Source organism: Hipposideros armiger, unplaced genomic scaffold (assembly GCF_001890085.2).
Source record: "Hipposideros armiger isolate ML-2016 unplaced genomic scaffold, ASM189008v1 scaffold_128, whole genome shotgun sequence".
Taxonomy (NCBI): domain Eukaryota; kingdom Metazoa; phylum Chordata; class Mammalia; order Chiroptera; family Hipposideridae; genus Hipposideros; species Hipposideros armiger.
The window spans coordinates 3,207,364-3,222,379 of NW_017731478.1; the positions used below are offsets into that span (position 1 = coordinate 3,207,364).

At 46.3% G+C, this 15,016-nt stretch overlaps 2 protein-coding genes across 4 annotated transcripts in view; one reads left to right on the forward strand and one right to left on the reverse strand.

Moving 5' to 3' along the window:
- The window catches only part of IFT81 (intraflagellar transport 81), a 192,523-nt gene that overhangs the window by 53,192 nt on the left and 124,315 nt on the right, over window positions 1-15,016 (forward strand). The window lies entirely within an intron of this gene.
- P2RX7 (purinergic receptor P2X 7) overlaps window positions 1-15,016 on the reverse strand; it is a 45,230-nt gene that overhangs the window by 21,584 nt on the left and 8,630 nt on the right. The window contains exons 3-7 of the mRNA XM_019648889.1: window positions 13,771-14,046; window positions 12,591-12,659; window positions 11,101-11,270; window positions 7,685-7,765; window positions 6,916-7,045 (exon numbers count right to left, since the gene is read on the reverse strand). Of these exons, the coding sequence (XP_019504434.1) occupies window positions 6,916-7,045; window positions 7,685-7,765; window positions 11,101-11,270; window positions 12,591-12,659; window positions 13,771-14,046 (726 nt within the window). The remainder of the gene's footprint in view (window positions 1-6,915; window positions 7,046-7,684; window positions 7,766-11,100; window positions 11,271-12,590; window positions 12,660-13,770; window positions 14,047-15,016) is intronic.

Sequence of the window (15,016 nt, forward strand, 5' to 3'; positions counted from 1 at the left end):
TTTTTTTTTTGTCACATGTCTCTTTAAGTGAAAACAATAGATATGGAAATTGTCCAGGTTATTATAGGTATGGCCCCAGGTGTAATGAGGGTACAAGTTCAAGCTCCTCAGCCTTTGGGGACATTCAAGAGGGAAAGTTTCGAATACTCAGGTGATGCCATCAGTCATCGAATTTTTCTATCCAAACCTTGAAGGTGCTGATTCCGCAAGGTTTTCAGGAGCTGCCCTCACTGGGGAATTAGAGTCACATTCATAGTTAGCAGCTGGTCCTCTGGGGACAGAGCCAAGGCTCGCCCATGGCTTGGTGAGGGTAGGAGAGGGCAGCTGAGCACTGGAGCTAAAGATTTGAACTCGAGAGCATCGTGAATGTCACCAAGATGCCACACCATCCATCCCCAGGGTCCCACCCAAAACCAGAACACACCTTTGCTCTGTGGGTCCATCCATCCCTTTTTACAGTTGCGGTCAGAGGAACAGATTGTCCTGCGTGCAGGATGCTGCAGAGAGAAGGACAGGATAGTGGGGAGGGAGTAAGCATCGTGTGCCCCTAAGGCGTGGGAAAGCAGGTGTCTATAGCCACACAAAAACTTGTACGCAGATGTACATAGCAGCGCTATTCATAATAGCCAAAAAGTGGAAATAGCCCAAATATCCATCCACTAATGAATGAACAAATAAAATGCAGTACATTCATACAATTGAATATTATTCGACCATAAAAAAGGAATGAAGTGCTGACACGCGCTACAACACAGGTGAACCTTGAAAACAGTGTGGTACGTGAAAGAAGCCACATGCAAAAGGCCATGTATTGTATGGTTCCATTTATATGAAATTCCAGAATAGGCAAATCCATAGAGACAAAAAGTAGGTCAGTGGTGGCCAGGGGCTGAGGGAGGGGGCAATGGGGAGTGACTGCTAACGGGTATGAGGTTTTTTTTGGGGGGGTGATGGAAATTTTCTGAAATTAGATAATAGTGATGGTTGCACAACATTGTAAATATACTAAAACCCACTGAATTGTACACTTTAACATGGTGGGTTTTATATTATCTGAAGTATATCTCAATAAAAAGTAAATAAAAATCTCAAAAGCGGACATCAGGGCAGCTGGGAGCACTTTCAGGGACTGCCCTCAGGGTGGAGCCCAGGTGGCCTGGTCCACACAGACCAGTGGCTACAGAACTGAGTGAACACGCACAAAAGGTCAACAGGAAATGCGAGAACAGGGGAGGAAGCCAGCACTCTGCTACATGAGGAGGTCAGGCAGGTGTCAGCACTAGGGGACTAAGGAAGAGAGAGATGTGTGGTTTACGCAGTGGACTTCCCATTTTCCAGGGACCAGGTTTCACGGCCAGCCTTAGTTAGGGTAACCAGAGAAGGACATAGCCTCTGTGAAAACGGCCTCTGCTCGTTATCTTCTGTGCAGTCTGGGGCTTTTACAGTGATCCAGCAGNGGCCGGCCCCTTGCCATGTCTGATTTCAAGCTCCCAATGGAACATCACTGAACTTGGAGTTGGGAAGGGATGAGCATAATTTGCTCAGAGCCAGTATAAGCCAGTTCCAGCACACCCCATCTTGTATCTTTTCCAATAGGCTTGGCATTCCAGCAAAGCTGGGATGATAATTTTCTTATCTTGACATTCCCACCCTTCAGCACGGGGCCACACACGTCATTTGACTCTATCAGTCATTCTCTAGAGGCTCTGAGTGTCATAAAATTCTGCATGAGTTAGTGGAGCCCAAATTCTAGACTGCAGAAAGGCCTACCTACCATCCATCCATCCATCCATCCACCCATCCATCCATCATTCATCCATCCATCCATCCATCCACCCATCCATTCATCATTCATCTATCCATCCATCCATCATCCATCCATCCATCCATCATCCATCCACCCATCCACCCATCCACCCATCCACCCATCCATCCATCCAGCAAATACTTATTATACGAGGCATGGGGCTGAGCATTGTGAATATAGTGATACAGTCAAGGTTTTTGACATTCTGTTAAAGATGGAGAGAATTGGCTGTGGATAAAAAGGTATAGCTGGTACCCTGTTGCTTGAATAGGTGGCAGAATATATTGGGAGTAACACCAGGGAAAGGTGGAGGGAATTTGGAAGGGGGTGCCAAGAATGACCTACTTTTCATTCCAGGACTTCCAGAGCCCAATTTCGGCTCTATTCGGGACATAACTATAGAGAACAGTGTAATTTTTGCCTGTTCAGCATCCATTTCCCTTCTGTCAGTAGCCCCTCACTTTTCTCCCTTTGGTGAAACCAGGTCTCTTCTCTCAGACCAGAGGCTTGGGTGGGGATGAGTCCATCTCCTGCTCATCCCTACAGCTCCTGGTGTGGGCAAGTGACCCAGAGCTGGCCAAACAGTGTAATCCAATCCCCTTAGCCACAGTGATTGGTTCACAGATTGTCACATGACTTAGGCCAATAAGAACATCCCAGGGCTTTTGCAGGAACTATTGGGAAAGAAAAATTCATTTTCTTTTGGACTGTTAGTAGTAAGGACAGTGTAAACCTGGAGTTCACCGGACCACAGTCTGAGGAAAGCCAAAATGGAAGGAAGAATAACTGGGGCTGGTGGGAGCAAGAGAGAGAGAATCTTCATGACATCATTTGAAGCCTGGATCAAGCCTTACCTGAAGCTGTATTTCTGGACTCCTCATTTACAGGAGTCAAAAACACAAGCCAAAAAATAACATCCCTTTGTTTCTGAAGCCAGTTTAAGTTATATATCTGTCATTTGCGTAAAGGAAAATCTTATTTATGACAAATCCCTGCCATGTGCCAGACTATTTGCCTTTAGAGTGTTCTAAATCTCATGCTTCCTAGACAGCACTGTAAGAACCAGAGGACTATAGGCCCCTGAAATTTGAAGGATCAAAGCCCTTTATTTCTCTCTCATGACACGAGTATAGTTTTCTATCTTGAATTACAGCTCTCTGTGCATCTATCTTATCTCTTCTATTAGATTGCAAGAGCCTTGGCACCTGCTCCATATCTGGGTTTTTTTATTTCACATACAATGTAGCACAGCCTCTTGTGTGTAGTTACACATGAAATAAATATCTGACACCTACTACATGGTAGTGGATGTATTGAATGAATGCATGATTACACGAATGATTTTAGTATAATATCTGAGGAAACTGAAGTTCTGGAAGTTGCTTGCCCAAGGTCATGTAAAATTGCAGTCCGGAGACCAGCACATTGGAGATATGCAGTCTTTATCTGGTGAGTGAGTTGGTGGCAGAGCCAGGACTGAAAACCAGACAATCAAGAGGCCCCTTGCCTTGAACTAGGGTCTACTTGAGGGTAGGCTACTGTCCCTAAGCAAATCCTTCTTTGACAAACTCCCTTGACCTAGAAATGAACCTGGGTGGTACCATTATTGCAATTATTGCAGCAAGTTCCATTGGACAGTGCTAGTCTAGAACCACCAAATTTCTAGGGTCAAATCGTGTGTGTGTGTGTGTGTGTGTGTGTGTGTATGTGTGTGTGTGTGCATTATTGAGCACTTACTATATGCCAGGTACTAGACTCATGTTGCAATCACTGTACAAATATCATCTCATTTAATTCTTACAACAGCCCAGTGAGGTAGGCGCAATTCTTATCCTCAGCTTACAGATGAGGAAACTGAAGCTCAGAGAGGTTAACCCACTTGCCCATGGTCACACAGCAAGGAAGTGTTAGAGCCAGGATTTGAATCTAGGTCTTTCTATTCTCTTGCTGAAATACATCAGTCCCTATAGTTTCTGAGGTGTAACATCAAGCTCTGCCTCCTGGGCCTGACCTTGTGTGTTAAAGAGAAGAGTCATCACAGGGATCTTCAAACCTATATGTCGCAGTGACCGTTTAAGTAAACTTCCCTTCCTTTCCTCCCTTCCCTTCCTTTCCCTTCCTTTCCCCTTCCTTCCTTCCTTTTTCCTTTCCGCCCTCCCTGCCACCCTCCCATCCTTAATCACTCAGCATGGACACTGACCAATTCAGAATGGACCTTGCTGTAGCACTGGAGGAGGGGTCTGGAGGTGCCCTGGATGTGCTGCTACAGAAAGGGGACAGTGGCGCCCCGGGGTGCTCAGGATAGTAGCTATTTACCAACCAGCACAGAGTTATTTCAGTATTTTAACAACGAGCATGGCCCTCCCGGCAACCACCATTGTGCCTGGCACAGAGATCCCCAAGCCTGTGGGACTCTGGGGGACTTCCCTGAGAAGAGAAGCCGGAGCAGCACCTGGCAAGGCCTCATCCGCTCACTGCTGAGGGCCACCGTGTGTGTCCCCACCCTGCCACTCACCGTGGTGCCTTTTCCGTTGCCTCAGTGGGACACCAGGCAGAGACCTCACAGGTCTTCTCGTTTCCTTTATACACGATACACTTTCCGGTCTGAATTCCTGTGGGGACAAAAGGTCACAGAAGCATGCGTGTGAAAAAACTGGGGAGGAAACTCTCTAGGGGGCCCATCACCAACTCAACCCGTGCAAGAGACTGCTGATGCTTTTCAACCTTAGCAGTTTTGGTTTCCGTGAAACCTCATCTGAAACAAAAACTGATATGAGGCTAACCAAGCACACAACACAGCAAACGTGTTTTTGTTGTTATTTTTTAAAGTGTCAGAACACAGAAAGACCATGGATGCTGGTAGCTTCTTCGGCTCTTTTGCAAGAAAAGAGTCCTGAGTGGGGAGCTGAACAGGGTGTATTCTCTCGCCTGCAATAAGTGAACTAGGACTTGCCTTCTCAATGGGCATTTGAGTCCCTTTAAGAGTGTACAGCATGTCCAGGGATGTGCAAGGTCCCAGAATAAACATGGCACATCTTCCTGGAGCATCNGATGCCAGGGCTGAGCTGAGCTGCTGCTGAGCTGCCAACAGGTGGCAGGATGGCTCAGCTAAAAAAAAAATAAAAAATACCCAGCTCACATCTTTCCTCAGTCACCCCTGTCCTCCTCAATTCAAGGTGACCCCTCTCTCCTCTGAAATTCTAAGGAATCTCTTAACCCCTTACTTGTACTTGTACTTCTTTGTTTCTACAAATATTTTGAGCACTATCATATTTCATTTAATCTAAGCCACCATTGCTTGTAAGACACATAATCTTTTTTTATGTTCCTCTAAGAAGAGAATACTGTCAGTGAAATAGAGACTCCATCAAATGAAGGCACTTCCTGATTTCAGAACTATGAAGATGTGAAAAAACGTCTTTGAGTCATGAAATCCAGCATTTCCAGACAGTATTGCTACATGCTGGGGATGCAGAGAGGAGAAACAGGCAGGCTCCGAGTTGGAGAAAGGGGAAATAATAAAGAACCACAACTGTCATTTATTGTCAGGCACGAAGCCAAGCACGCTACATACTATAGTGAATATTGAATGTTTTTGTCACTCAATGTCTAATTCTCCTTCCTTCTTCTGCTAAGAGTACCTGGACTTTCCTTTTGAGAAACACCTCTCCAACTCTCAGTGGTTTGACTGGGGCTGCCCTCTTTCCCAGCTCCAGGAGTGGGCACATGACCCAGGCCCAATCAGGACAATGTGTCCCTCTGTAGCTGGTGACTGGTTCTGGGATAGGGATGTGGCTCAAGGTAGGCCAGTAAGAGCCCTCCCTGAGACTTTTTACCAGAACCTTGAGAAAAGAGGTTCTCTGTTGGCTGGAGCCACTTAGCTATTAAGTAAAAGTCTAGACAAGCATTGTTCAATAGAATTTTCTATGATGATGGAAATATTCTATAGTCATGCTGTACAAAACAGCAGCTACTGGCCACATATAGCTATTGGGCACTTGAAATGTGGCTAGTATGAGCAAGTAAATATATTTTTGATTTCACCTCATTTTAATTAAATTATTAATTGTAAGTTTTAAAAATAGTGTTAAGGGAAAGCTTCACTGAGCTTATATTAGAGTGAATATTGGAAGCATGGGAGGGAGACAGCTAATGCTATGCCTGGGGCAAGAGTATTCCAGGCAGAGGGAACAGAGAGAAAGTTCCCGAGGTAGAAAGATGCCTTGGGTCTCTTAGCACGTCCGTTCCCATGGTCTTTTTACACAAGAAAATATGGTTCCTTTTTTAGCTTAAGCCAGTTGAGTTTGGTTTCTGTTATTTGCCCCCTCAAATTACTTTTTAATGGTTTGCCTACAGCATTTGAGTTGGGTTTCTATAAACTGTATCTAGAAGAATCCTGACTAATCCATGTGTGGTAGTCTAAACAATAGCCCCCAAAGACATTCCTAATCTCAGGTCCTGATCCCTGGAACCTCCAAATATGTTAACCTTATATGGCAAAAGAAACTTTGCAGCTGCAGTTCCATTAAGGATCTTGAGATAGGAAGATTGTCCTGGATTACCTGGATGGGCCCTAAGTGCTGCCTCTTATAAATGGAGGCAGAGGGAAATTTGACACAGAATAAGAAATCCCTGTGACCACTGAAGCAAGATGCTATGCTGCCTTTGAAGCTGGGAGAAGGGGGCTATGAGCCAAGAAAGGCAAGGAATGCAGCTCTAAAAAGTGGAAAAGGCAAGGAAGTTATCCCCTAGAGCCTTTGGTGCCAGCGTGGCCCTGCTGACAGCTTGATTTCGACCCCGTGAAACTGACTTTTAGACTTCTGACCCCAGAATTATAAAAGAAAATAAGAAGTATGTGTGTTTTAAGCCACCAAGCTTGCGGTAGTTTGTTATAGCAACCCTAGGAAATTCATACACCAAGTATGTCATTCATAAGGTTGTATGTCAAGGTAATGTACTGAAAATCCTTGGCGCTGTGCATGGATTGACTGAATGCCCAATAAAGGTAGCCAACTTATTGAGACCCTGTGGCCCAGCCTCTTGGCCATTTGACATCTTCCATCTCCCAACCCAACACCCACACCTCGCGGTACAAAGGCACCACCCACCTGAATTGCCACTTCTGAAAAATTATCTCCTGTTTCTCGGAAGATATCTCCTAGTCGGAAAATGGGACACAGTGGGTTCTGAGTCTTGTGAAATGTGCAAGAGATGTTTAAATCTGGCGAGATGTTTCTCCTGTACAAATGGAAAGCAAACAAACAAACATCTCTATTGAATACTGGGTTCCATCTCTAATAGGAGTGAGCCACTGTGGTAACTGGGCTCCATGAGGGCCCCCAGTGATCCCCACCTCCTGATAGTCACACCCTTGAGTAGTCCCCTCCCACCTTGTACCAGGGTCGATCTGTGTGACCAATAGCCTATGGCAGAAGTGATGGTATGTCACTTCCCAAGATTAGGTTATAAGAGACTTCTGCTTCCATTTTGGTTATGATGTTCTTGCTTGCTGTCTTTCTTGGATCATTTGCTCTGGGGGAAGAAGCCAGCTGCCATGGCCTAAGGATACTCAAGCAGTTCTAGGGAGAGGTCCACGTGGTGAGGAGCTGAGCCCTCCTGCCAACAGCCACATGAGTGGCTGAAAGAGGATCTTCCAGCCCCAGTCAAGCCTGGAGGTGACCCCAGCCTCATTGACAGCTTGACTGCCACTTGAGAGACCCTGAGCCAGAGCCATTCATTCGGTGGAGTCACTCCCAGAATCCCGATCCACAGAAACTGTGGGAGATGATATGTTTGTTGTTCTAAGCTTCTAATTTTTGGAGTAATATGTTACATAGCAGTAGGGAGCTAACATGGCCAGACATTCTGGGCACTTACGTGGTGTAGTTGTGGCCAGGGAAGTCGATATTATTCTTGATAAGCACAGTGAAGTTTTCGGCACTGTTCAAGAGCGCAGGCCTGAGAAAGAGAAAGGCAAAATGGGGATCAGTGACCATAGGGACCAAGGGGGTCAGCGGGCCAGTGGGACGAGAGGCTCCTGGTTTCTTGCTTGGGTCATTGCGACGAGTGAAGAGAAATGCAACCTAGTGGGCGAAAGCTTCTAAAATTCTCCAGCTTCTCCAGGAAGAATTTCTCCCTTCTTGAGACCCCATGGCGTTTACTGTGACACTTCTCACACTCTGATATAATTATATGTTTAGGTATGTGCAGTGGTGTGCTGGTAAATGTTTACCAACCAGCTCCCCGAGGTGGGGTAGGAAGCCTTGACATGTAGCATCTACTGATTATTGTGGTATAAATATTCACACCATGGCAGATTTCTTCTTTTTTGTTTAGCTGAGCCATCCTGCCAACAGCGGCAGCTCAGCTCAGGCCGGGCATCAAACCGCTGTTGCTCAGAGCTCAAACTCTTAAGCGAGCTCTTAACCAACTGAGTCACTTGGCCGGCCCCTTGCCATGTCTGATTTCAAGCTCCCAATGGAACATCACTGAACTTGGAGTTGGGAAGGGATGAGCATAATTTGCTCAGAGCCAGTATAAGCCAGTTCCAGCACACCCCATCTTGTATCTTTTCCAATAGGCTTGGCATTCCAGCAAAGCTGGGATGATAATTTTCTTATCTTGACATTCCCACCCTTCAGCACGGGGCCACACACGTCATTTGACTCTATCAGTCATTCTCTAGAGGCTCTGAGTGTCATAAAATTCTGCATGAGTTAGTGGAGCCCAAATTCTAGACTGCAGAAAGGCCTACCTACCATCCATCCATCCATCCATCCACCCATCCATCCATCATTCATCCATCCATCCATCCATCCACCCATCCATTCATCATTCATCTATCCATCCATCCATCATCCATCCATCCATCCATCATCCATCCACCCATCCACCCATCCACCCATCCACCCATCCATCCATCCAGCAAATACTTATTATACGAGGCATGGGGCTGAGCATTGTGAATATAGTGATACAGTCAAGGTTTTTGACATTCTGTTAAAGATGGAGAGAATTGGCTGTGGATAAAAAGGTANATCTGCCTCGCCCGGGAAGAGCGCAATGATGGTGCCAACTTGGGCCAGTGAAGCAACGTCCTCCACAACTAGACTGAAGAACAAAAAAACGACAACAACTTGTCTGTTCCCCTTCCCCCAATTCCCGAGCACTGTTCCCATCCCCCCAATTCCCCAATAAAAATCTTAAAAAAAAAATGGTAGACTCCATCCCCAAGTATCTGGCTTCCCTGTCTCCCATTGCCCTGAATAATTAAGAGTGTATTCTAGATGCTCATGTTTATTTGTTCAGCGTGTATTTATTTGGTCTCGTCCCTCTGCCCAGCCCCTAATATGTGAGTAATATTAGGACGTCTAATACAATAGCTGCCCTCTAGGAGCTGACCTTGGAAACCATGATGAGGGGGCAGCAAGAGATGGCCCCAGCTGTTCTCAATCTTTCCTGTGATGTACAATCACCCAGGGAGCTTTCAAAATGGCAGCCCCCAATTGGAAACCCTGATTCAATAGGTATGGGTGCTTATCCAGGTGCCATATAGTAAAACCTTGGATTGCGAGTAACGTGGTTTGTGAGTGTTCTGCAAGACGAGCAAACATTTCTAATACATTTTAATGTGGTAAATGAGTGATGTCTTGCAATATGAGTAGTTTGTTTCCAGAACAAATTATGCTCGCAAACCAAAGTATTACTGTATATCTTTTAAAAGTGCCCCAGCTGAGTCTAATGTACAGCCAGGGTTGAGAACTCCTGGGAGGCCCATGAAAAGACAACTCCTATTTGGCAATAGGAAATCCTCTTGAAGTAGTGCCTTCCCTATGACCCAGCAGCTCCACTCTTAGATGGATGCCCTAGAGACACCCTCATCTGTGTGCCCAAGGAGTTCTGTACGAGAATGTCTATGGCAGCATTATTTGTAAGAGAAAAAAGTGGAGATAACCTAAATGTCCTCGAACACTGAATGGGTAAATAAATTGTTGGATTCACATAGTGGGATGCTCTATAGCAGAGAAAATGAGAGGAGAACTACTGGTATCAGTATGAAAATAACATAATGTTGATCACACAAAGCATGCCACAGTATAAGGTTTGAAGAACTCCAAAACAACCTTCAATACTCCGACAAATACACATCCATGTATATTCATAGCAGCACTATTCACATCAGCCAAAAGGTGGAAACACCCCAAATGTTCATCAGTAGATGAATGGATAAACAAAATGTGGTCCATCCATACGATATTATTCAGCCATAAAAGGAATGAAGTGCTAAGACCTGCTGTACTGTGGATGAACCTCGAAAGCATGACGCTAAGTGAAAGAAGACAGGCGCAAAAGGTCCCATATTGTAGGATTCCATTGATATGAAAGATCCAGAATAGGTAAATCCATAGAGATAGAGAGTCAATTGATGGCTGCCAGGGGTTGGGGGAGGGGGAAATGGGAATTAACTGCATAATGGGTGTGGGGTTCCTTTTGGGGTGATGAAAATGTTTTGGAACTAGGTAGAGGTGATGGTGGCACGACATTGCAAAGTCACTAAATGCCACTGAATTGTACACTTTAAAATGGTTACTTTTATGTTGTATGAATTTCACCTCAATAAAAAAAAGGAAAAATATTTTTATAGATATAGACATATGTTGTAGAAGTATAAGGGGAAACATAGAATGACAGGCACCAAATTCAGGATGGTGGTTTTAAGCGGAGAGGAAGGGAGCTAGAACTGGATTAGTAATAATTTTATTTCTTAAGTTGGATGGTGGTCTATGGGTGTTTATCATATTATTCTCAATATATTTTAATATCTCTGTAACATCCATTAAAAGAAAAGCTCATCAGGAAAGACGCTGGGCTAGAGACCCAGATTTGAGACTCAATCAGCATATATGAGAGAGCTATTAAATATAATTCCATAGACAAATAGATAACACTTGCTCAACAATACATTTCGGCCTTGCATCACAACATGTAATGGTATGTGCCGTGTTTTTTGTGTTGGATCTTGCAGCGTTCCCCCCCTCCCAGAATAACACTGGTCAGTGTGGCCCAGAATGCACACATTAGAGATCAGCCTTAATGGAATCCAGCCTCCTCCTAAATCAGAAAACTTGTCTTTGTATTATCATGAACGTATCATTTTAAGAATTAAAGTGCTTCAGAGCCACATCAATAGAAAAAAGAGGAAATGAGTTTGCAGCCCCCTGCCTGATGGAAAGAACATTCTAACGACTGTCCCAGCAGCTGTCTCCCGACTCATCGAATGAGGAGATAATTGCCTGGCTCCCCAACCCCTATGACCTGTCAGCTCTAAGAAGCTACAATTCTGTGCTTCATCTATGAAGCCCGCAAAACCACTGGTCCCTGGCACGAACAGGGACACAGAGGGGCTGTTTAGCCGGGCCTTGTAGGATGGGTAGAGATGGGGGAGGGGAAAGCTGAAGAGAGTCTGAGAAGGTGGAAGAGGGTTAATGCGAAAGGAGCCTGGGCATTCACAGGCTGAAGAGGAGGGCTGTGGAGGGCAGGGGTGCAGGGGGGCAGGGGAGGAGGGAAGGATGGAGAGTGAGGCCCAATGAGCTCTCAGGCTGGCACACTGCACCTGACTCACCAGATGTAGAGGAGGGTACCCACTATAAAGAGGTTCTTCAGAGTCCCGAGCCAAATGCTCTGAATCTCAACGACTTTCCCNATACCAAGGGCATGTTAGCTTGGCTCCCAGTTTAGGTGGAAATGACAGCAAAGTCTGTAGTAGGAGAGAACATATCTACTCTGAGTTCTCAAGACCTTGTCACCTGAGTGGGCTGATGAGCAAGACCCACGGGTAAGTCTGGTCCCCCATAGGCAGGAGACCCGCTCGATGGCGCCACAGCGCTGTGTTGGGATGTTTTCTGGTAAAGTGCAGGTATATCACCTGAGAGGGAAAGGGTGGCGGGGTGCCAGCAGTAGGTAATGCCTACTAACACATCACTCTAGATAAACTTACCAGAATTGCCAGTTATCTTAAAGGGCCGAGAGCAGGACTGGGAAGGGACGGAATAGGACCAATACATTTGGATAGGGAAGAAGGTTTTTTCCAGGAAGAGGTAGGGGAAGGTTAAGAGCATGGCGAGGGCAAAGCCAAGTTGGAAAAAACTGCTTGGGTGGTGGTGGTGGGGGGGAGACGTGGAGCATTCACCTGGTACTAGATGCTTAAACTCTTAAGAAGTGGGCTGAAAAGGCACACTTGAGCTGTTGACAACCTTCCCAGGCCTGGCCCTGCAGACAGTTCACAGCGGACTGTGCAAAGGGGAACTGTCAAAGAGGATATCTGGGTTCAAGGCTTGGCTCTGCCTCCAGCAAGCTGGGTGACCTGGGGGAAGTACTTAACCTCTCTGATCTGTGTTCTGGCCTGTAAAATAGGGCTGGGATTGCTGTTACCCTCCTAAAGTTGTTGGGAGGCTCTGCTAACATGTGAAATGCTGCCAAAATGCTAAGGATCCATGTTGTCATGAGCTGCACAGGAGCAAGCAATGGAGAAAGCAGGCCTCTCGCCTGCACAGGCTCTTAGTGCCAGGGCTGGACACTGTGGGGATTGGGTGGCTACAGAGAGAGAACTGCAACACCTTCTCACCTTTCTTCCACCCAGCCCAGACCTACTCCCCACAAAAGAGGTTCAGTGAGTATTTGTGGGCTTGAGGACATCCCTGATCTGAATTTCCACTTTCTCTGACCCGTGCCTCTTCTAGGAACTCTTTTTCACCCATCCAACCGTTCTGAGCCCCCTCCTTACCTCAGGACACAGCCCCTGCTTCTGGCCTTCTGTCTTGAGAAAGTTTGTCATCACAAAGAAGGAGTTTCCCTGCGGAGAAAAGGAGAGAAGTTAAGTACCAGGCCTTTGAGAACAGAGCTGCTTAATCATAATAATCCAGCTTGCTAAGTGGCCGGTGGTGGGGAACCTTTCCACTCTTCTAAGCTTCAGTCTAGAAAATCACGGTCCAGGAGCAACTCAGTACTCCATGGAGGGTTTAATAGCAAAGCTGGATGAGCCGCCCTGCTGAGTCGAGGGGGCGCAGAGGCATGGAAACCGGTTGACTATTCACTTTCCATTCCAGCCTCAAACGCAGCCTTTTCATTTTTTGGACACAGTAAAATCCCATTATGTTGAAGCTGGAGAGACCTAGGGAGGCGGAGGCGGGGGTGTTGGCTTCATCACAGCACTGTTCAGATTCTCCAGGACCTTCATTAAAGGGCAATAGGGCATCCCACCACTTGGGAAGTAGCTGGAGATTTTAATGACCCGCGATTAGAAACAGATAGCAGCTAGGGTTTTATGGTTTTGCAAAACTTTCCAGCACCCAGAGGCTGCAAATGTGCCCCTAGGTCCCTCCCACCCCACCCCTTCTTTGGTGTTCTCAACCTCACTTTGATTTCTCCTTTTTGACAGTTCTAATTTTCATTTTTAAACGGTCACGTGCCCTTTCTCTTCAACCTACACCCTTTATTTTTTTTGTCATGTATTTCCTTCCTCTGTGCAAAAACATACCCAAGAGTTTTTCTGGAGACATTCTTATTGATAAAATGCCACACAAACAATAGATTGAATAGAAGGGCAGGTCTGCTCCAGGCAGAAAGTTCTTTGCCCTTCTGTGCTGACTTGATGGCCGTGCTTCTAAACAGTGGTGTGTCAATCAGAGTGTGAGTGAATTAAATCGCGTTTTAAATGCACCAGGACATCCTGCTATTTTGAGAACCCCTGCAGGACTCGATAAAGCAAAGAATCGTCTCTTTTGAGCTGTTGGATCTGACCCAATTTAAAATTTTTAGGTTTTCTCAGTTGGGATTTTCACAGAGCTTTTAAAATAGGGCCAATGTTTTTCTGGAGTAAGGCTCTAGGTCCCGGGGGAGGTCGGGACAAGGCCCTGGTGGCAGTGACCAGAGACAGTCCTGGGAGGATGCTGACAGGTGCTCACCTGCAAGGGGAAGGTGTAATCCGCGGTGTCGAAGATACTCTGCACTTCCTTCTTCATTCCATTCTCCAAAATCTCCCCTCTCACCTCTGCTACCCCTTTCACCTTGGTGTGAACAGAACTGATAAGAGGCTCCTTCCGCTGGTACAGCTTGTTACTCACCAGGGCAAAGCTGCGTGGCAGACACAGAAAAGCATCAGTGATTTCCCCCAGGGAGGCCCAGTGCAGCGGTTTTGAGTGCAGGTGCCAAAGGCTGCCTCCATTCAAACCCTGGCTGTGCTGGGTGACTTTGGGTAAGTGACTTGCCTTCTCTGGGACTCATTTTTCTTACCGGTAAGATGGGAAGACTAGTCATACCTACCTCATGGGGCTGTTGGGAGGATAAAATGAGATATGTGTGCGCACTCCTTAGTATTGTATCTGGCATACAATGAGCACTCACTACATGGAAACTATTGTCCCAGTACCAACCTCTAATATTGCCTAGTAGAGACCTTTGTTTACAGGACAGCTTCTCAGATCCAGAGTCCAGCCCCACCTCAGTTCACTAGCTTTGTTCTGGGGCCTTGTAACACATCAGCACCTATTTAAGGGTGTGTCTGGCAGGCCAGCCACCTGTTTGCCAGAAAGACACACCTGGTTTATAAATAATATTAATGGGAGCTACCCTTTATTGAACACTTACTAGGTGCCAAGTGCTGTGCATGCATTGTCTCCTTTGATCCTCACAATAGGAGGCAGTTGAGGGAATGGGCTCAGAGAGGTGAAGGAACTTGCCCAAGGTCACACAGTCCTCACTTGGTTTCCCTGATAGCTCAGAGCCAGACCCCTTAACCATGTGCTCTCTTTGTTTATGCATGAGGTGGCTCTGCTTCTGGTTTCCAGCCTTTTGGTCAGTTCATTAGCTGTTAATACCTTATTCAAAATATGAATCTAAATTTTTTTTTTTTAAGATTTTGAGGAATTGGGGGAGGGGAACAAACGAGCTGCTGTCGTTTTGTTCTTCAGTCTAGTTGTGGAGGACGTCCCTTCACTGGCCCATGTTGGTATTATAATTGCGCTCTTCCCGGGTGAGGCAGATTGGTCGCCGGCCTCTGGACAGCCGCTCACTGTGGCTCTTGGCAGCTCACACCGGCTGCCAGCCGCTCACGCTGGCTGCCAGCCACTCACGGTAGCTCATGGCAGCCCACTGCCACAGGGGCTGCAGCCTACGCCATCGCTGGCAACTCATGGCAGCCCAGCTTCTGGT